General features: G+C 45.0%; 2 protein-coding genes across 2 annotated transcripts in view; one reads left to right on the top strand and one right to left on the bottom strand.

Annotated features, from left to right (window-relative positions):
- The window catches only part of LOC135197678 (cleavage and polyadenylation specificity factor subunit 3-like), a gene marked incomplete in the record, with an annotated part of 63,578 nt that overhangs the window by 14,782 nt on the left and 25,987 nt on the right, over positions 1-22,809 (top strand). The window contains 10 exon segments of the mRNA XM_064224698.1: positions 3,980-4,220; positions 18,186-18,227; positions 18,230-18,360; positions 19,278-19,338; positions 19,341-19,406; positions 20,049-20,155; positions 20,157-20,225; positions 21,265-21,417; positions 21,564-21,672; positions 21,930-22,120. Of these exon segments, the coding sequence (XP_064080768.1) occupies positions 3,980-4,220; positions 18,186-18,227; positions 18,230-18,360; positions 19,278-19,338; positions 19,341-19,406; positions 20,049-20,155; positions 20,157-20,225; positions 21,265-21,417; positions 21,564-21,672; positions 21,930-22,120 (1,170 nt within the window).
- LOC135197642 (uncharacterized) lies at positions 18,472-18,783 on the bottom strand. Its single transcript, XM_064224659.1, has one exon. It carries the CDS (start codon positions 18,781-18,783, stop codon positions 18,472-18,474), a length of 312 nt encoding a protein of 103 aa, XP_064080729.1.

Raw genomic sequence — 22,809 nt, 5'->3', positions numbered from 1 at the left:
CAAAGGCATCGGGGGATGGAGGCCAGTCTTGGACGTGAGCATTCTGAACAAATATGTGGAAAGAAAAGTTCTCGATGGAGACTTCTGCCTCGGTACTTTCAGCCCTGCGAAGAGGAGACTGGATGGTCTCTCTAGACCTGCAGGATGCATATTTCCACGTTCCTATTTCACCCGTCATCAAAGAAGTATCTCAGGTTTGTGATTCAAGGGAAAGTCTACCAGTTCAGGGCCTTGTGCTTCGGCCTCTCCACGGCTCCACAGGTATTTACGTACCTGATGCGGAACGTAGCCAGATGGCTACACCTGGAAGGCATAAGCGTCTCTCTGTACCTAGACGATTGGCTGATAAGAGCAAAATCCCAGGAACAATGTTTGGAGGATCTGAAGAAAACATTAGAATTGACAAAGGAATTAGGACTTCTCGTGAATCTCGAGAAATCGCAGATGACCCCCAGTCAGGACATAGTCTAGGGGTTTTGGGGATTCAGATGAATTCTCGGGATTTTCGGGTTTTTCCGTCCCAAGAAAGGATTCTTCGGGGGATTCAGAAAGTTACATCCTTCCTAAAGAAAGACAGGAGTTCAGCCAGGGAGTGGCTGAGCCTTCTAGGGACTCTTTCTTCCCTGGAACAATTTGTATCCCTAGGAAGACTTCATCTAAGGCCTCTACATTCTTCCTAAAGCGATCTTGGACTTGGAAGAAGGGCCATCTGTCGGTCACTTTTCCGGTAACATTAGAGGTGAGAAACACCTAAAGTGGTGGCTGCTCCCACTCAAAGAGAACAAGGGAGTGTCCCTAGAGGTTCGGAACCCAAACCAAATCTTGTTCTCAGACGCTTCAGAAACGGGATGGGGAGCGACTCTAGGGGCAAGAGAAGTCTCTTGCAAATGGAAGAAAGAACAAAGAGATTGGCATATAAATGCCAAAGAACTATATGCAGTGTTTCTGGCATTAAAATTCTTCGAGTCAGAAGTAAGAAATCAAGTGATTCAAGTCAACGTAGACAACACCACGGCGTTGGCTTATATAAAAAAACAGGGGGGGACGCACTCGTTTTCCCTATTCGAGATAACGAAGGATCTGTTGTCATGGACGGAGGAGAGGAATATTACCCTCCTGACCAGATTTGTGAAAGGGGAAAGAAATATCAGAGCAGACAGGCTCAGCAGGACGAAACAAGTTCTCCCCACGGAGTGGACTCTGCACGAGCAAGTCTGCCAAAGTCTGTGGAACCTGTGGGGAAGGCCGCAGATAGATTTGTTTGCGACGTTCCTGTCAAAGAGGATAGAGAACTTCTGCTCCTTAGTAGAAGACCCGAGAGCGATAGCGGTGGATGCCATGCTACTGAGTGGTCGGGACTCGACGCTTACGCTTTCCCTCCATTCAAGTTGCTAGGAGTAGTGATGAAGAAGTTCGTAGCATCAACAGGGACGAGATTAACTCTCATCGCCCCGTTTTGGCCATCCCAAGATTGGTTCACAGAGGTACAGGAATGGACAGTAGGACTACCCAAGATCTCTTCCAAACAGGATAGATCTTCTCAGACAACCCCACTTCAAGAGGTTCCATCAAAACCTCCCCGCTCTCGCTCTGACTGCCTTTCGACTATCGAAAGATTGGTCAGAGCGAGAGGCTTTTCAAGCAAGGCTTCGAAAGCAATTGCTAGAGCCCGGAGATCGTCAAACTATCCGGGTCTATCAATCGAAGTGGGATGTGTTTAGAAGATGGTGTAGGAAGAATAAGCTGTCCTCCTCCGTACCTCTCGTGACCAATATAGCAGATTTTCTGTTATTCCTTGAGAGAGGTAATCCAATCTGTCCGGTAGCTACAATAAAGGGATACCGAAGTATGCTCTCAGCGGTATTTAGAAATAGAGGCTTAAACTTGGCAGAGGATAGAGATTTGCACGATCTCATAAGATCGTTCGAGACGTCAAAATCTATATCCTCTACTCCGCCAAGTTGGAATCTGGGATTGGATGAGAAAGTGTGTTTTTCTCATAGCCTTAGCGACGGCTAAGAGAATAAGTGAAATCCATGCCCTAGATTCTCGGGTGGGGTTTAAGAAAGACGCAGCCATCTGTTCTTTTCAAACTCTGTTTTTGGCAAAAAATGAGAACCCTTCGAAACCATGGCCAACGAGTTTTGAGGTGAAAAGTCTTTCAAACTTAATGGGAGACGAAATTGAAAGAACTTTATGCCCCCGGTTAGAGCTCTTAGGTTCTATCTTAAAAAGAAAGAAGAGTTGAAGGCATATAAACAAAGTCTATGGTGCGCAGTTCGGGACACGAAAAGACCAATGTCCAAGAATGCGCTAGCGTATTTTATTAGAAGTGTGATTATGGAAGCTCATAGCGATTGTGCAGAGGATTCCTTTAAATTATTACGAGTTAAAGCGCATGAGGTAAGAGCAGTGGCAACATCATTATCATTCCAAAAGAATATGTCCATGAAGGACATTATTAATGCGACCTATTGGAGATGCAACTCGGTATTTGCATCCCACTATCTTAGAGATGTTAAAATTACCTACGACAAGTGCTTCTCTCTAGGTCCTTTTGTGTCTGCGGATACAGTGCTGGGACTGAGGACACATACCTGATCCTTAAACTTTTATGAAAAGTCTAATACTTCCATACCATACTGGTGGGATGGGCTCTAACTTTCTTACCTGACGGCTAGTTGTTGCACAGGCAGCCATGGCCTTGTTTAGGTAAGGAACTTTGAGTTTATACTACAGGATAGGCTTGGATAAAAACTGGTGTCTTTGATTACGGAGATCTCCACTATTTGAGGCAGTTTTTGTGTTACTATTGGTAAAAGTGCTTGGTGTCGCACAGGCGGCCATAGCCCTTGCTAGTGAGGAACTAGAAATGTGCCTTTTAAACGGAGTAGGATTAAAAGACATGTCTAAATTCATACATGGACCTCTCCTTTTAAGACAGTATCAGGATTTTCTGCTGACAAGAGTGCTTGGGCTAGCACAGGCGGCTTTTGCTTTTGACAGTATGAGAATGTGCATAGGTCTTACAAGCGAGGTAGTACAAATTGAAATTATATTTGTTTATTTTTTTTTATTTTTATTTATTTTTCATAAAGAATTAGGTGTAAAATATTGTGATTGAGTTATTTGGTTGTTTGCAAGGAGTCCGGGGATGACTTCTTGCAATCTTAGATACAACATTTGGTTAGGTTAAGGTGATCAGGATCGGGATTGTGCTCCTTAGAAAAAAGGGTTCTTGTCATATAAGTGGATTGAAACCTTTGACATAGCCCTTATAGGATCGGCCAAGTAAGTGGATAAGACCCCTTTGGCAGACCTACAAGAACTCTTAGCAATAGATCAATATCTCGCTGAGGCTCTTGAGACTAAGCAGACTCCTGGGCATTAACCATGAAGTCTTCAGTCTAAAAAGGTAGGAACCAAGGTTTTATGTTATTAATACCTACAACGATTGTTTGTTTGTTTTGTTTCCTGTTAAATCAGTTATTAGCTGTCTTTACCCTCCTCCAATGGTGTGAATCAGCTATGTATATATCTGACAGGTAAGTTGAATGTATAAAAATGATATTGTTATGATACAATAAAGTTTTTATACACACTTACCTGGCAGATATATACAATTAAACTACCCACCAGCCTCCCCTCAGGAGACAGATGGTGTAGAAAAAATCTGATGGAAAACGGGAATGGATTCCTATTCCCGCCACCCAGCGGCGGCGCGGTGGATCACCTGACCTACCTGTAGCCGTGTGCGCGAAATTCGAAATTCTGTCGGCGCGACGGAGTCAATAGCTATGTATATATCTGCCAGGTAAGTATGTATAAAACTTTATTGTATCATAACAATATCATTTCTAATGGTTTAGAGTGAAAATAATCACCAGGTTATCAGTGCATCTGCAACATGTTCTGCTTAGGTCCTTTCATTCATAATGACAGTTTGCACCATGTGTACATGTTCATTTCTGTTCAACAGCTGCTGTATACTGGAGATTTTTCAAGGCAAGAAGATCGTCATTTGATGATGGCAGAAATTCCTCAGATTCGACCAGATGTTTTGATGATTGAATCTACCTATGGCGTCAGCATCCATGAACCAAGAGAAAGCAGAGAATCCCGTTTTACAACAACAGTGCACACAATTGTCAGCAGAGGGGGTCGGTGCCTGATACCAGTGTTTGCGTTGGGTCGTGCACAGGAGCTGCTTTTAATTTTAGGCAAGTATTGTTTCCTTTCATATGTTAGATATGAAATTAGTTCTTTTAGTGTGCCCTACTTTTATGTGCAGAAACAGCTTGTCACTCTTTATCCAGAGTCAGTTTACCTTTACTAATTTAGTTGAAAAAAGGGCTTGTACTTTTAGAACAAGGATCCAAAGAGCTTGGGTAAGTAACTGGGACTATTCCTTAGAATCTTACATACAGCTTATGGATATTAGGCAAATAGGAATAACTGTCATTAAGTTATCTACCCTGGAAGTGATGCATTGGTGTTTGTTGTTAGGTCAGCTAGAAGATATTTCTGCTGGACAACTAGTGATGTTTTCATTTTTGCCATGAAGACTAGTAGTATACTCTTGTGAATTGCTTGCTTTAAGTTTTTGTACATGAACTTCCCTGACAGATATATACTTAGCTATAGTCTCCGACGTTCCCGACAGAATTTCAAATCTCGCGGCACACGCGACAGGTAGGTCAGGTGGTCTACCTTACCCGCCGCTGGGTGGCGGATATGTACGAACCACTCCCGTTTGCGTGTCAGATGTTTTTCTGTCGCGGGAACGATAACAACTGTTGTCGGTTCCTCTCGATAGTTTTTTGATTCTCACTTGCCTGGAGTTAATTTGGACTTCTTTTGGTGACGTATTCGCTTTGTTTGGCTTGGCATACGCTGATTGTGGACCGGTTTGATTTTGATTTGGATTTTCTTTAACGATGTCTGACCTAGATTCAGTAGTTAAAACTTCGGTTTTGTTTAGGGTTTGCGTGAATGAAGGATGTAAGGTGAGGTTGCCGAAAGCTTCGGTAGACCCTCACACGGTTTGCATGAAATGCAGGGGGAATGAATGTTCTTTTGCTAACCCTTGTAGTGAATGTAAGGGATTGAATGAAGAAGAATATAAGGCTCTCTCTTCTTATGTTAGGAAGTTGGAACGTGATAGAGTGCGTAAGGCTTCCTCTAGAAGTTCTAGTAGATCTAGAATGAGTGAGTTGGATGTGGATCCTAATACTAACGTAGAATTAGAACCTTCTTCCCAAGTTGCAGCCCCTGCTCCCCGCACCGAAGCCGAAGATTCGCCTTCGGAGGCGGCAGCTCTGAGAGCCACGATTCTTTCTATGGATCAGAAGATTCGTCAGTTGGAAGGTAAGGAGAGTGTTAGTGATCAGTGCAGTGTCCCCAGTGTTGTGGAGGGTGCGTCTGACCGGCTCCTTAGTGCCTCTAGGCCTAGACCTCTTCCAGACTCCCAGTTCCAGTGGAGTAGGAAAGTCGAAAGCCGCAAGAGGGCTAGGGAGAAAACCCCCACCGGTCAGGCGTCCCTCGGCAGATCCTGAAGTACGCTCCCAGGCTGCCTCGGATCGCTACAAGAAGGAGCTCCTACGCCAATGCTTCTCCTCTTCGTCTTCTCCCTCTCCGAAGAGAGGTTGGAACTCCCCGGATGCGTCGCGCCCGTTGAAGAGGGCTTGGAAGGTCTCCCTGCAGTTCCTTTGGCTTCTAGTCCGGAGGTTTTCCCGGAAGAATCGTTGGTGGAGGCGAAGAAACATGTTATTGTTATTATACAATTAAGTTTGTTCATACTACCGGCAGATATATATAGCTGTATTTTCTGACGTCCGACAGAAATTTCAAAAACTCGCGGCACACGCAGTGGGCGGCCAGGTGGTAGTACCCATTCCCGCCGCTGGGAGGCGGATATCAGGAACCATTCCCATTTTCTATTCATATTTTTTATTAATGCCTCTGTCTCCTGAGGGGGAGGAGGCGGGGCACTTAATTATATATATCTGCCAGGTAGTATGAACAAACTTAATTGTATAATAACAATAACATTTTGTTCATGCCACTTACCTGACAGATATATATATAGCTGAATCACACCTTCGGATGGTGGGAAGAGACAGAATAGGATTTTTTGGGAAACTTAAATTAAGTAGATGATATACATCTTGGTTCCTTACCTGTTTGCAAAGTAGACTATGTGATTACTGTCACATAAGGCTGCTTTTGCTTAATCACAGAGTTGCCAGCCAGGTGGAGACCTGTAGTGCTGTGCGCTCTGGATGATCTGTCAACGGGTGCGAGACCTCAGCGTGACAAGATCATCGAGGCCATACAAATGAGGGCAACGAAGCAACTGACCACCACCTGACCAACTATACACAAAAACCCTTAAAACTAACTAAAGGATGGGAGATCTTCACATAAGACTCACCACAACCTAAAAACACAACAACCTAACTTAAAACCTAACTAAGGAATAGGGAAAGAGCTACTTCCGGACCCCCAATACTGTGTCCGCAGAAACGTATGGCCCAGTGCATTACAATCGTCATAGATCGTTCTCACATCCCTTAGGTAATGTGAGGCGAAGACGGAGTTGCTCCTCCAAAAGGTGCAATCAAGGATGTCCTTGATTGACATGTTCTTTTGGAAGGCAAGAGAGGGTAGCGACGGCTCGTACTTCGTGCGCTTTTACTCGGAAGAGGCTCAAATCAGTCTTCTGGAAAGATGAATGAGCCTCCGAATGGTGTCCCTTAGAAAGAAAGCCACAGCATTCTTCGATAAAGGTAACTCTGGTCTCTTCACAGAGCACCAGAGGTTACCTGAGGGACCTCTTACCTCTTTAGTTTCTATGCACGTAGAAATTGAGAGCCATACGGGCAAAGGACTCTCTCTGGTTCTTGGCCCACCAGACTTGGGACATACCCTTGATCTCGAAAGTCTCGGCCAAGGGTTCGAAGGATTTTCATTCTTCGCCAAGAAAGATGGGTTCAACGAGCAGACAGCATTGTCCCCTTTGAATCCCATTAACTTGCTAAACGCTTGAATTTCACTAAACTCTGCTAGCCGTCGCAAGAGAAGTTTAGGAAAAGAGCCTTCCTTGTCAGGTTTCGAAGAGACGCTGTCTGAAGCGGTTCGAAAGTGCTCGACATAAGGAATTTCAGGACTACATCCAGATTCCATGATGGAGGTCTCATTTGAGGAACCTTCGAGTCTCGAAAGACTTCAAAAGGTCATGAATATCCTTGTTGTCAGACAGGTCTAGGCCTCTGTGCCTAAAAACCGCTGACAACATGCTTTTATATCCCTTGAATGGTAGGGACCGCTAATTTCTGCACATTTCTGAGAAATAGCAGAAAATCAGCTATCTGGTTCACAGAGGTCGAGGAAGAGGAAACTCCCTCCTTTTTACACCATGCCCTGAAGGAAGCCCACTTCGATTGGTAACAGCTCTTGTGGAAGCACGTCTCGCATGTGCGATTGCTCTCGCAGCTGCTTTCGAAAAAACCTCTCGCTCTGGCCAACTTTTCGATAGTCTGAACGCAGTCAGACTCAGAGCGGAGAGGTTTTGGTGAAACCTTTCGAAGTGAGGCTGTTTGAGTAGATCTTTCCTCCAGGGCAATGTCCTTGGGGAAAGTCTACAAGGAAAGACATGACCTCTGTGAACCATTCTCTCGCTGGCCACATCGGAGCGATCAGGGTTAACCTTGTCCTTCCGAGGCCGCAAACTTCCTCATGACTTCCCCCAGAATCTTGAATGGTGGGAAGGCGTATAGTCTAGGCCCGTCCAATTCCAAAGCAAAGCGTCTACCGCGATTGCTTCTGGATCCAGGACCGGGGAGCAGTAAAGAGGAAGTCTCTTGTTCCTTGACGTTGCGAATAAGTCGACCAGTGGACGTCCCCACAGCGTCCACAGGTCTCGACAAACGTCCTCGTGCAAGGTCCATTCCGTCGGAAGGACTTGGTCCCGACGACTGAGGAGGTCTGCCCTGACGTTTTGCACTCCTGCAATGAATCTCGTCAGGATAGTCACCTTTTTCCTTTTTGTCCCACAGCAGAATCTCTCTCGCTAGGGAGTACAACGTTCTGGAGTGTGTTCCTCCCTGGTTTTTTAAATAAGCGAGTGCTGTGGTATTGTCCGAGTTTATCTGAACAATCTTGTTCTCCAAACTCTTCTCGAAGAACTGCAGGGACAGAAATACTGCTGCCAGTTCTTTGACATTTATATGCCAGGCTACCTGTTCCCCTCTCCAGGAGCCTGACACTTCCTTCCCCCCTAGTGTTGCTCCCCATCCTGTGATGGAAGCGTCTGAAACAACACTAGGTCGGGGCTCAAAAGACTTAGGGACATGCCCTCTTGAAGCTTCTGAGGGTCCAACCACCATCTTAGGTGGTTCTTGATTGGAATCGATATTCTCAATATTGCATTGAGATCGTCTTTCCTTTTGGCCTTCCACTCGTCTGCCAAGAAAAATTGGAGAGGCCTGATGTGCAGTCTTCCCAAGGAAACAAACCTTTCTAGCGAGGAAATGGTCCCCAGCAGACTCATCCATTCCCTCGCCGAGCAAGTCTCTTTCCCTAAAGGCTGAGATCTTTTCTAAGCCTAGCCGCTGACGTTCCTGGGACGGAAACGCTCGAAAAGCCACTGAATCCATCTGAATCCCCAGATACACGATGGACTGTGTTGGGGTCAGATGCGACTTTTCGAGGTTGACCAGAAGTCCCAGGGACTTTGCTAAGGCTAAAGTGAACTGCAAGTCCTTCAGACACTTCTCTCTCGACGACGCTCTGATCAGCCAGTCGTCGAGGTATAGGGAAACTCTTATTCCCGAAGAGTGTAGCCACCTCGCTACGTTTCTTCATCACCACTGTGAACACCATCGGGAGCCGTGGTCAGTCCGAAGCACATAGCTCTGAACTGCCATACTTTGTTGTCCCCCCCCCTAAGACAAACCTTAGATACTTTCTTGAAAGAGGGTGGATCGGGATGTGAAGTACGCGTCCTGCAAGTCTAAGGATACCATCCAGGTCGCCCGGTCTCAACGCTCCCAGAACAGAATGAGGCGTCTCCATCGTGAATTTGATCTTTTCCACGAAAAGATGAGCCTGCTTACATCTAGAACTGGACGCCAACCTGACGACTGCTTTGGTACCAGGAAGATTCTGTGTAAAAACCTGGAGACCCCAGGTCCGCGACTTGTTCCACCGCTCTTTTGTCGATCATCTGCTGGAAGGAGATCGAACAAGACTTTCTTCTTTTCCCCTTGGTAGGATGGAGAAAGGTCTCTGGGAGTCGTAGAAAGAGGAGGAAGATCTAAAAAGGGGATCTTGTACCCCTGTCATCGATCTTGAGGGACCAAGAGTCCGTGTCTCTCTCTCTCACGCTCCCGCAAAATACTTCAGTCTGGCTCCGACTGGTGTCTGAAGGACATGCTTTTTCACTTGGAAGGCTTTGGCTTAAAGGAAGCTCTTCCTCGTGAAAACCCTCTCCCTCGAGGAGCTGCTCTCGAGGGGGGAGCCCCACGAAAGGGCTTACTTTCTTCGGCGGACGAAACTGCAGCCGAAGAGGTCGAAGGTACTGCTGACCGTCTTGTAGACTGGGCCAAAAGGTCCTGAGTTGCTTTCTCTTGTAAGCTGTTCGTTAGGTCCTTTACCAAAGTCTGGGGAAGAGATGGTTCGAAAGAGGCGAAAACAACAAATCCGCTTTCTGAGCTGGCGTCACCGAACGAGCTGTGAAGTTGCACAGCAAAGCTCTCTTTTTTTAATAAAGCTGTTCCAAAGTGAGATACGAGCTCCTCCGAACCATCCCTGACGGCTTTGTCCATACATGCTAACACGTTGGACAGCTCCCCCAGACTAAGAGATTCTGGGCTTCTCGCTTGCATATCCAGAACTCCCAAACACCAGTCAAGGAAGTTGAAGACTTCCAGCGTCCTGAGCAGACCCTTCAAATGATGGTCAGTCTCCGACGCGGTCCAAGTTACCTGGCAGAGGGTAAAAGCGACCTCCTCTGCAAATCCACAAGGCTGGAGAAATCTCCCTGAGCCGAAGAAGGGATACGAACTCCCACTTCGTCTTTGGTTCTATACCAAATGCCCCCTTTTCCACTAAGTCTAGTTGGAGGCAAGGCGAAGGTCGTCTTACCTTGGTCTCTCCTTCGTATCATCCAATCCTGGAGCTTTTTAAAAGCACGTTTTGTTGATAGAGAAGTTTTCATCTCTACAAACTCCGGGGTTTTCCCAGTTTTAGATGAAGAAAACTGCGAAGGAGGAGACTTGGGAGCTGCGGGCTGAAATTTGTCTTCAAAAGAAGACCGCAAGAGTCGTACGAGGACTTTATAGTCCGAGATAGAAGGGGCTGTAGCAGGTTCCTCTTCAGCCGATTCAGCCGAACTACTTAGCTCTCCTTCTTCTCTAAACGGAAGAGGAGACCGTCTGTCAGGAGAAGGCGTCCTAATGGCGGGTCTTGGTTTGATCAAAGGACCCCTATCCTTGCTAGATGCAGCCTTATTTCGGCTGTCTTCCTTATGACGCTTACTACTCGTTGAAGGTAGAGCGTCCTGAGGAGGACGAGCGTCCTCAGCGCCTTCCGCAGCCGTCTCACCTGCTCGAGAAGCGTCCTTACATTTCTTCGCTGGCATACGTGCCTGTGCACGTAAACTAGCGTCTGGGGGTAAGACTTCTTGATCAGAATCCCCAAAAACGTCTTGAAAGGAGGTCTGAACGTCCTGGCGAGCTTCCTGCCAAGCGTCCTGTCTAGCGTCCTGGTGAGCGTCCTGCCGAGCGTCCTGTCTAGCGTCCTGGCGAGCGTCCTGACGAACGTCCTGCCTAGCGTCCTGCCAAGCGTCCTGACGAACGTCCTGCTTAGCGTCCTGCCAAGCGTCCTGACGAGCGTCTTGACAAGCGTCCTGACGAGCGTCTTGCCGAACGTCCTGCCGAACGTCCTCGTACAGAGCGTCCTCCTCAAAAGCGTCCTGACGTAACGTCCTTCTAGAGGACGGACGAGATCGGCGAATCGCCGAAGGAGAAGCGATCGGCGAACGAGACGAAGTAGGAGAAGGTGTGAAGGAGACTGCTTAGTCCTCTTGACAGGCAGTCTAAGGTCCTTCCTCCGCTTAGGCTCGACTGCTGCTGGGCGAGTTCCTCTGAGCCATAAGCGAGGATAGCTGGTCCTGAAGGGACAAAAGAATGTTCTTCGTCGGGGAAGAATGAGAAGAGGAAGCAGGACTGATCCTGTGAGAAGACGAGGGGCGAGGGGACGCCTCCTTCCTTCTCACAGGTACAGCTACCTGTTTTCTCAGGTATACGCCGCCTGTGCACGCAACCTAGCGTCCTCATCGGAGGAGATCCTACCTCTCTTCTGAGGCGGAAAGACATCATAAGCGTCTTCCGACGAAAGCGGCGGAAGAGGACCGTGAAGCGTCCTCCGCAAGAAAACGTCCTTTTTAACGGACGAGAGTCTCTCCGAGCGCTCCACCCCTTGCGCGGGGAGGACGCTTCGGAGGACGAGAAGCACTCTTTCAGGACGCGCGCTCGTGCACGGTCCTTGGCAGCCTGGGTCTTTGCTACAGGGTCTGCCGAAGGGACGCCAGATCGGTGGGAAGCCCCCGTAAACCCTCTTGCGGCTTTCGACATACCTCCTCCCTGGGTCTTGGGAGTCTGATAGAGGTCTAGGCCTAGAGGCATTATGGGGCCGATCTGACGCCCCCTCCACAAACACTGGGGGGTGCACGATCACACACTTGCACCGAGCCAGTTTCTAAGGCTTTCACTTTGGTCTCCAGAGTGCGAAGAGACTCCAAAATCATAGAGAGAGCAGTCGCTTCTCCCGACACAGAATCAGAGCCCGAAGGCAACACAGGTTTAGGGGTTGTAAACACTACAGGTGTTAGTGCAGGAGAGATGTTAGTCTTACCTTTAGAAGAACCACTCCTTGAGGAAGACCTCCTGATCCTATCGCGCTCCAATTTAAGGCGATAGGACTCATATACTCTCCATTCATCATCAGTCAATTTCTCACATTCATTGCACCGATGATCAATCAAACAATTAAGCCCCCTACAACTCATACATACTGTGTGGGGGGGGGTCTACCGATGCTTTCGGTAGCCTCACCTTACAATCAGCCCTCATACACACTCTGAAACTCACAAAAACACTTGATCCAGACATATCTTATAGAGAAAAGTCAATCCAAAATAAAAAAACGGTCCACTATCGCGCATGCCAATTCAACAATCCAATTCAATACCAAAAATCAATCAGATACTTAAAAGCGAGTCAATTCCCAAAAAATCTTTTTAGGCGTTCTCCATATGGGGAGGTTTCGTATAGAAGGTAGGGGCTCACGTGAGCGCCCTCGCTCTCCTGGCTCTCTTTCGACTTCAAGGCGCCAAACATCGGTAGGACGCTCTATGGAGAAAGAAGTTTTTTTCTCCAGATTGGATTCCTGCTTCCGGTAAGCGCACTGTAACTGCTCATCACGCTATTTCTTCAACTCCCTCGCGTGAGACTTCTCCTCAACAGCCTCAAGATCCTAGAAGGCGCCCTTATACAAGTAGGCGTTCTTCTTCCAGATGTCACTCTCCTCAAGTGTCGGATCGTGACTTCTCTCCTGACAGGCGTCAAGAGTCTGGTAGGAGTCGTGTGCATGATAGACGGCCTGCTGTTAGCCGCTCCCCGCAAGGTAGGCGCCAAGAGCCTACTGCACATCGATCTCCTAGTAGGCGCTCGTCTCTTTTAAGGCGTCATACTCCTGATTATTCTCCTCGGGGCAGACAACAAGAGTCTTTCAAGCGCCCTTCTTCGTGTAGGCACTCTCCGCTTCTAGGCGCACTACTCCTGAACCGTTCGTCTCTTGGTAGGCACCAGGAATCTCGGAAGCGCCCTTCTCCAGGTAGGCGCTCGTTAGCTTTGAAGCGCCCTTCTCCTGAATGTTACCCTCTTGTTAGACGGCAAGAGTCTCGCAAGCAGCCTTCTCCTAGTAGGCGCATTTCGCCTTCCAGTCGAACTTCCGTTGTTCGTACTCAACTGGACAGGTATGGAGAGCCGCGCAAGCGCTCTGCTCCCGATAGGCGCTCTTCTCCGGTGGCAGACCGCTCGCCATCAGGATAGGCGCAAAGAGTCTAGCAGGCGCTTGCCTCCTCGTAAGCGCCTTGTGGATGTTTCCAAGGATTCTCGGAGTAGGAGCCCTACCTCTCCTTCGGCTGAGATTCCGTCTATCTCGAAGAGGGAGTCTCATCGTAGACAACCCAGATCTTCTCATCGTTCTCCAGTGGATGTGAACTCTTCTAAGAGAGGGCGTTCTCCAACCTCTCGCTCAACTCCTACTAGGATCCCTTCGTCACCTAAGGATCTTCCGCGCTCGCCTCGACAAGACGTCCTAGAAGGTTCGGATGAGGAACCGAACACTTCTGCTGCTGTGTCTTCTTACAAGAAGCTTACAGAGCTACTTTTGCAAGTTTTGGGGGATTCCCTTACTCCTACGGCTCCTCCTTCTCCTCACTCACTTTTTTCAACGGCGAAGACAGCGAAGAGTTCTTCTTGTGTGAGGATGAAGCCAACTCTTTCAATGAAGAAGCACTGAGGAGTTTTGGTTCCTGGATGGCTTCCAAAGAAGAAGCGGGGAAAACGATGTTCGCTTTTCCTCCTTCGAAGTTATCAGGACGCGCTGGTGGTTTCTGGTACGAAACAGGAGAGTCCTTAGGATTGGGTCTACCGTCTTCGGCTGATTCGGATTTTTCGGAGCTGGTAGATTCGACAAGGAGAACTGCCCTTAACTCTGCTAAGAAGACTTGGGCAATATGAATGAATTGGATCACATGCTAAAAGGCATGTTTAGAGTGCTAGAAGTATGGGGGTCGTTGGGGGTCCTAGCCAAGAAAATTGAAGTGCCAGAGTCATTTTTGCCAGAAGATCTCGTGTGTTTTGTCTTGTATGGACAAGTCGGTAAGAGACGGAGCGAGTGAAATCGCCTCCCTGTATGGGGCCGGGATACGTGAAGAAGAGGTCTGTTTATTGTTCCTTCTTAACGAAGTCTGTTTCCCATGCCAGAGGTCTTCTTTGCTGTTTGCTCCTCTGTCTGCTCAGTTGTTCCATAAACATCGAGTGCAGGACATTTCGAGATCACTTTCGGCCAAAGCCACCCAGGACCTTTTGGCACAGTCGGCAAGAAAAACCTCGCCCTTCCTTCCCTACCAAGGCTAAGAAGGAAAAGGCAAGTGTTCGAGAACCCTTCGAGGGGCGTCTTCATCAAGAACCTCTACGTTTAGAGGTTGTAGACCTTCAAGAAGGGGTAAGACTTTCGCCAAGTCTGTTAAAGCCCCCAAATAACTTGCAAGTCCTTCAAACAACGGTGGGCGCCAGACTCTTAGAGTTTGCAGAAGTCTGGGCCCAAAAAGGGGCGGATCCTTGGACCCTTTCTATTTTGAGGAGAGGTTACCTCATCCCTTTCGTCGAAAGACCTCCCTTGACGACCATCCCAAGGGAACTGACGGCCAGGTACAGAGACACCCCATCATGAATCAAGCTCTCCATCTAGCAGTAGATCAGATGCTGGAGAAGGGGCTATCGAACTAGTGACAGGACCATCATTCATCGGGCTTCTACAACCGCCTTTTCCTAGTTCCGAAGTCCTCAGGGGGATGGAGACCGGTGTTGGACGTAAGCGCCCTGAACTTCTTCGTGAGAAAAGAAGAAGTTCACGATGGAAACGCCAACATCAGTGCTGGCAGCACTTCGTCCGGGGACTGGATGGTTTCCTTGGATTTACAGGACGCTTACTTCCACGTACCGATCCATCCTTCCTCGAGGAAGTTTCTCAGATTCATGATGGGGGGGAAAATTTTTCAGTTCAGGGCTCTGTGTTTCGGCCTCTCGACGGCCCCTCAAGTGTTCACGGGGATTCTGAGGAATGTGGCTCAATGGCTTCATTTGAAAGGGGTGAGGATATCCATGTACCTCGACGATTGGCTAATAAGGGCCAATTCAGAAGATCGTTGTTTGAAGGACTTACAAGTAACTCGAGAATTGACGAAGGCGTTGGGACTTCTCGTCAATTTCAAGAAGTCGTCACTAATTCCGAGCAAAAGTGTGTGTATCTCGGGATACAGATGAACTCTCTGAGTTTTCGGGCTTTTCCCTCTCAGGAAAGGATAGCCCGAGGATTCGAGAGAGTAACAACCTTCTTAGGGAAAGAAGTATGCACAGTGAGGGAGTGGATGAGTCTGCTGGGGACGCTCGTCCGCTCGCTGGAGCAATTCGTTTCCCTAGGAAGGTTGCACCTGAGACCGCTCCAATTCTTTCTTCATCGGAATTGGAGTTCGTCGTTCTCAGGATTTGACGTTCTCCCTGTCGTTATCCCAGGACGTCAAGAAACATCTCTTATGTGGACAGATCCCAACCTCTTTGCGAAGGGACTGTCTCTTCAATCCCAGACCCCCAACCTGGTGTTGTTCTCCGACGCGTCGGACACGGGGTGGGGGGCAACTCTGGGAACCAGCGAAGGTGTCAGGTACCTGGGTGGGGGACCAGGTAGCCTGGCACATCAACAGAAAGGAGCTGATGGCTGGGTGTGGTTGGCTCTGAAGGCTTTCGAGCCCAAAGTCAGAAGATCGGTAGTGCAAGTCAACGCGGACAACACTACAGCTCTGGCATATATCAGGAAACGGGGGGGACGCATTCCTTCTCCCTGTAAGAGACATCAAGAGTCCTTCTTCTGTGGGCAAGAAGAAAGAGGAATCAAGCTTCTCACCAGGTTCGTGCAGGGAGAAAGGAATGTAAGAGCAGATCTCCTCAGCAGGAAAGATCAGGTCCTTCCCACAGAGTGGACCTTCATCTGGATGTATGCCAGAGCCTGTGGAAGTTATGGGGCAGGCCACACATAGACCTCTTTGCCACGTCAAAGAACAAGAGGCTGGATCCTTACTGCTCTCCGATATTGGATCCAGAGGCACTAGCAATAGATGCTCTTCTTCTAGACTGGAGCGGACTTGACGTCTACGCGTTTCCCCCTTCAAGATCCTGGGGCTCACCATCAAGAAGTTCGTAGAGTCGATTTCAACGAGAATGACCTTAATCGCTCCCAAGAATGGTTCACAGAGGTACTGGAATGGTTGGTGGACCTTCCAAGATCGCTCCCGCTAAGGAGCGATCTACTCAGACAACCCCACTTCGACAGGTACCACAAAAATCTCCTCGCTCTCAGTCTGACTGGCTTCAGACTGTCCAAAGTTTGGTCAGAGCGAAAGGCTTTTCAGCAACAGCTGCTAAAGCAATCGCAAGAGCGAGGAGACCTTCCACCTTGCGTGTATATACCCAGTAACAAAGTGGGATGTCTTACAGACGTTGGAGTGCAAGAGGAAGAACATTTCCTCTTCCAGTACCTCTGTGACCCAAATTGCGGATTTCCTTATTTTCCTCAAAGAAGAATGTCATCTTGTTGTGTCAACTATTAAGGGATACCGCAGTATGTTGGCGGCGGTATTTCGGCATAGAGGCTTAAAATATATCCGATGATAAGGACCTGCATGATCTTATTAGATCATTTGAAACCATTAAATGTCCTCATGTAGTACTGAACTGGAATCTAGATGTAGTTCTACAATTCCTTGGATCGTCTAGATTCGAACCTCCTGGCTTAGCCTCTTTCAAGGATCTGACGAAGAAGGCTATCTTCCTTTTGGCCCTAGCTACAGCTAAGAGAGTGAGTGAGCTCCAAGCTATTGAGGGCAATGTAGGGTTTAAGGAAGATTCTATGGTGTGTTCGTTTCTTCCAAGTTTCCTTGCAAAGAATGAAAACCCATCACGCCCTTGGCCGAGGAGCTTTGAAGTTCGTAGTTTATCTTTTTCTAGTAAGGAAGCCTGAAAGAACTCTTTGCCCTATGAGAATTATGAAGTATTTCCTTAAGAGGAAGGAACAACTTAAGGCTAATCAAGATGTGCTTTGGTGCTCCGTAAAGGACCCCACTCGGCCCATGTCGAAGAATGCTCTTTCCTTTTTTCTGAGAAGCCTTATACAGAGGCATATGTTGCCTGTAAGGAAGAACATTTTAGACTATGAAAGTGAAAGCTCACGAGGTGAGAGCCATTGCAACTTTGCTTGCATTCAGAAAAATATGTCTGTGCGGAACTTGATGGAGGCGACTTTTTGGAGATGCCAATCGGTTTTCGCAAACCACTACCTACGTGATGTAAAAATCACATATGATAAATGCTTCGCCTTGGGTCCTTTCGTATCGGCGGATTCGGTGCTGGGGCAGGGAGCTGAAAACTTATCCTGTGTAAATTTTTTATATGTTACCCTATATTTTATATTGGTGTTTTTTGGTTGTCTGAAAGAGGTTGCAGGAGGCACCTCTTTTTTGTCGTAATATTAACCCTTTGTATTTTGGTTAGGTGGTCTGGTGGGTTTTGGCTCCTTGCAGAGGTAGTGGTAAGGATCTGTTAGGTAAGCGGACAAGGTCCCTCTAACAGGATCCGACTTGGATTCTACCACAATAGGGGATCACATATCCCAGTGGTAGATCCGAGAGTCTTTCAGCATCAGGTCACGTCCTAGCTGTAGCTCTCCAGGCAATGCAGACTCAGAGACAGTATCTATGAAGTCTTCATCCTGAAAAGGTGAGAACCAAGGTTTTTATATCCTACAACATTAGTTGTTTCCCGTCTTACCTGTATTATGTAGCTGTCTCTTACCCTCCACCAAGGGTGCCAATCAGCTAAGTATATATCTTTCAGGGAAGTTCAATTGTACAAAAATGATATTGTTAAACTACAATAAAGTTTTGTACATACTTACCTGGCAGATATATACGATTAATGGCCCACCCAGCCTCCCCTCAGGAGACAGGTGGAAGAGAAAAATCTGACAAGCAAACGGGAGTGGTTCGTACACCCTCCGCCACCCAGCGGCGGGTAAGGTAGACCACCTGACCTACCTGTCGCGTGTGCCGCGAGATTTGAAATTCTGTCGGGAACGTCGGAGACTATAGCTAAGTATATATCTGCCAGGTAAGTATGTACAAAACTTTATTGTAGTTTAACAATATCATTTTTGTCATATTTCCCACCTTTTGTTTACCTTGAAATAAGTATGAAGAATGTAGAGGTCATTAATCTAAAAATTGTAGCAATTTTGGTAAATTATATGTTCTACTGAAATTAAAATATTCTTTTTTATTGCAGATGAATACTGGCAATTGCACCCTGAGTTACATGAAATTCCAATATATATGCATCTGCCTTGGCTAAGAAATGTATGAGTGTCTACCAAACATACACTCACGCTATGAATGAAAGAATTCAGCGCCAGATCTCTATAAGTAATCCATTCCAGTTTAAGCATATATCAAATCTAAAGGTAAATTGTTTAACTACAGCTTGTCGTTGACCCATGTTTATATATTGATATGACAGTGTGCATATGATAATCTTCTTCCTTCCAGCTTTATCCCTATTCGGGTCACTGTTTTTAATGAGGTCTCTTCCAGCTACCTCTGTCCTGTGTCATTTCCTCCCGTACTCCCTTCTCCCTCATATAATTTCTAATGCAATCTCTCCACCTGGTCTTAGGTCTTCCTCTCCTTTGTGTTCCATCTACCTCCACGTCCATCACTTCTCTTGCCATGTGTTGCTCTTCTCTTCTCATCAGGTGTCTGTACCATCTTAACCTTGCCTCTTGCACTTTCTTTGATGCTTCAGTGACCTTTACTGTACCCCTAACATGTTCATTTCTAATCTTGTCCTTTTTGGTTACTTCACTCATCCATCTAAGCATCCTCATCTTGGTTACGTCCGACTTTCTGCCCTCTGTTTCTTTTAGTGGCGGGCAGAAAGTTGGACGTAACCGAGATGAGGATGTGCATATGATAATATAATGTTTTATTAGTAGACATTAAAGGACCCAGCCTTCTGAACACCCCTATATGAAGGGGTTAGTGCTCAATGCACCTCATGCGGTGCACTGTCAGCATTACTTGACCTTCTTTGTAGTGCCCCTTTGGCCCGTAGCTGCAACCCCTTTCATTCCTTTTACTGTTACCTTCATTCGTATTTTCTTTCCTACTTTCCACTCTCTCCTAACAATTGTTTCATAGTGCAACTGCAAAGTTCACTCCTTTAAAGCCATTTTACTCTCAGTTTTCCTCTCAGCGTTGAATGACTTCAAAGGTCTCTGTGCTTCTTGACCTTTGGCCTGAATATTATATTCTGTTCCAACTTTAAGTACAAATTATTTTTATATTTTGATGTTTTGATGTTTTGTTTCTTTATTCCTAGGGAATGGACCAGTTTGAGGATATTGGTCCCTGTGTCATCATGGCCTCTCCTGGTATGATGCAAGTGGTCTATCTAGGGAACTTTTTGAGATATGGTGTCCGGATCCAAAGAATGGTGTTATAATTGCAGGTTAGTACAGTATTAGTTTTCGAGTAATCAGTTCTTTTTATTCTCAGTTGATGTGTCTGTAATGAAAGTTAGAGTATTGTGTTGTTTGTCAATAATTTGGGATGCTTCTTAGCGACTACTCTCCAAGGCAGTCAAAGGAAGATTGATGTGTCACAGGATTCTATACCTGGTCAGTGACAAGCTTCCACCTTGTATACTATGAGTTGCCAGATGCCACAGATTCTTTGCTTTACAATCTTTGATTGTTTTTAACTGGTTTTCAGCTGGTACAAGAAGATTATCCTGTTGTTTAGATCTCAGTTTTGTTAGCTATGAAAAATAAATATTGATTAAAAATTTGTCATATTTATTATTATTATTGTTTTAATACTGATTAGAAGATAAACCTGTATTCATATGGAACAAGCCTAAGGGGCCATTGACTTGAAATTCAAACTTCGAAAAAATATGGTGCTCATTTGAAAGAAGTTAAAGAAAATAATGGGAAATACAGAACAAAGAAATCAGTTAGTATTAGGAAAAAAAAAGCAAAGATAAATGAGTAAATTATAGTTAAATAGATGAAAGTATAGATTAAAATGCAAGGTTCATCATTGCTTGAATTTCTTTAAGTTTTAATAGATGAAATTTGATCCTCCCAAGGTTACTGTGTGGAAGGCACACTGGCAAAAGAAATTTTAAAGGAACCCGAGGAAGTGACAACAATGTCTGGTCAGCGGTTACCCATGAAGTGTTCAGTAGAGTACATATTCATTCTCAGCCCACACTGATTATGAGCAGACTTCAACATTTATTAGAACCATTCGTCCTCCAAATGTGGTGAGTGTACTTATATATGCATGTATACTGTTGGCTCAAGACACCTGCTTTTCTAAAAATCCTTATGATTTTGATTTCCTTTTTTAAAATGCCTTAATACATATATGATATTTTCATAGTTGTGTGTAACATACACATCCTTCTGTACACAGTACGTACTGTAAATCACTACTATGTGTAAAGCCTGAATCATTGGAAGTGCTATGAAAGTAATTGTTATAAGGAATTGCCTTAAGTTAATGGACTTCAGCAAACCAAATTTCATCAATTATATGGGATGTGTAAGTCTGAAAAAAAACTCATATATGTATTTGCATTGTATTGTATATGCAAGCCTCCTTATACTGCGAACCTTATTTTGTATTCACTAGACCTTTCATGAAGCCTATACTTACAATGGTTTTCAAACATCTTACTATTGAACTGTAACTAGTAACCAAAGAATGCATTATACACACACTGATGTATGTAGATCGAAACAAAATTATGCAAAAAGATTTCAGTTGGATGGTTATTATACTTTTAAGACAGTTTGCTCTGTTATTTAAAATTTAAGACAGTTTGTTCTTTAATATATCAAAAGCATTTCTGTGAAAAAGGGAGAGAGTTGACATTTTTTGGGGCAAGGGACCAATTTTTACTCACTTTTTTTTTATCTTTCTCAAGAAAGAGGAAGAGATTGACTGTTGCCCAGTTATATGCAGTTTATTATTGAAAATGGCTCAGGCTCATTTATCTCTTCATCATCATTTTGTATTGAACAGTATACTTTTAGTCATATGTATGGATGTGGAAGTAGTGGAGAGATTGCACCAACGTTTCAGGTGTTGCACTGTAGCACATTTATACATTTTTCAGGAGTGCAGTAAAATTCTCACAGTTCAATTGCCTTTAGGGTCTTGGATGACATTATTAATGTTTGGATGTGTTGCTAAGTAAACTTGCTCCACTAAATGGGATATTATTTTCTTCATCATGCTTTCATATGTCCATTGATTCCGAGAACCCTTAAAACTATAGATACATATTATTTTTTCAGGTTTTGGTCCATGGAGAGATGACAGAAATGTCTCGTCTGAAGTCTGCAGTGGAGCGGGAGTATGAAGGAATCACTAAAGACCCTGTCAGTGTTTACAACCCTAAGAATCTTGAGACAATAACTTTCCACTTTAGGGGTGAAAAAATGGCCAAGGTAAATTGGGCGGTTTGCAGTAATATTGACATTACTCATTTGTGACATGATTTTGTGTTGATGCCATTTGATAATTATCGTGAAATAATAACTGTCAGATACATTATTTAAATATAGCATTCATTTATTAATGTTGATCTTTTCAGGTTATGGGAGACCTGGCTCTCAACAAGCCTAAAGAAACTAGCGTTGTATCTGGTGTCCTTGTGAAGCGTAACTTTAATTGCCACATCATTTCTCCCCATGAATTGGGCAGTAAGTTTTAGTTTTTATATTTATGCTTCATAGTATATGTAGATACAGTTAAGTAGCACTTTATTAATGCATTTTGATATACTGGGCTAGTTACTAAAGGTGTCTTGAGAATTTCATAGGCATCTTGTTTCAGTCTTCACTTCAATAAAGTCATTCTTTTTCTTTTAACTATGGATTTATAGAGAAATATATTATGGTCAGATGCATATATGAATTTGTTTTGGCTTTTTCCAAGTTGTTTTGCATTCATATTTCAGAGTACAGCGATCTCTCTGTATCGCAAATTAATCAGAGAACGAGTATCCACTACTCTGGATCCTGGCAACTCCTTCATTACTTGTTAGCTTCCATGTATGGGAATGTAGAGGTGCTTGTCACAGATACTGAAGAAAGCAAAAGCATAAGAGTATTTGATTCTGTGACCATCATTCAGGAACCACCTTTGGTGGTGATTAGAGTAAGATGTTTAATTGAGCCTGTCAGTGTTGTAGAGTACCTACCTATACTATATGAATTGCTTCAAGGTGTTTGTGATTGACAATTATTTTCATATGTGGGAGAGAATTATTTTCGACTTCAGAGAATTTACACATTTTATAAAATGTTTATTAATTAGATGTTTTTCATAGTGGCAAACAGTCTCTGATATACAGTTTTTTTTATTTTTTGCATTTTTTATTTTTTGCATATGTAATAATTGCTAGGTACTGTAGTTAGAACAAACCCTTCTATTTGCATTCACTTAACAGGCCTGTAAAAATCTGGCCATTGGCAAGGTAGCATTGTTCTAGAAGAAGAGATACTTTTATTATACTTACGTATATACATATTTTAAATCCTCAGTTTCATAGCCAAAGTTAGCTTCTATCTGTATTGATTTTCTCCTTGTAGAGCCCTTGTTCTTCATTCATATAGGCTTCATCCTCCTTGTTTAACTGTAATTTAATGCTGTCTCATCCCTTATTCATTGTTTGTCATCCCCCTGTTTTTAACTAATTTAATGCTGTCTCATCCATATACTTATAGTTGTTGCTATATTTTGCATGCGGCTGCCTCCCAAATGAGGTTGATGGAAGAATTACCTTTGCAGATTATTGGTTTATATCTGAAATGTTCCAAATTTTTTTGTGAACTTCC

This window comes from Macrobrachium nipponense, chromosome 21 (assembly GCF_015104395.2).
Source record: "Macrobrachium nipponense isolate FS-2020 chromosome 21, ASM1510439v2, whole genome shotgun sequence".
Classification (NCBI taxonomy): Eukaryota; Metazoa; Arthropoda; class Malacostraca; order Decapoda; family Palaemonidae; genus Macrobrachium; species Macrobrachium nipponense.
The sequence above is the reverse complement of the archived record's forward strand: the minus strand, read 5'-3'. Positions and strand labels throughout refer to the sequence as shown.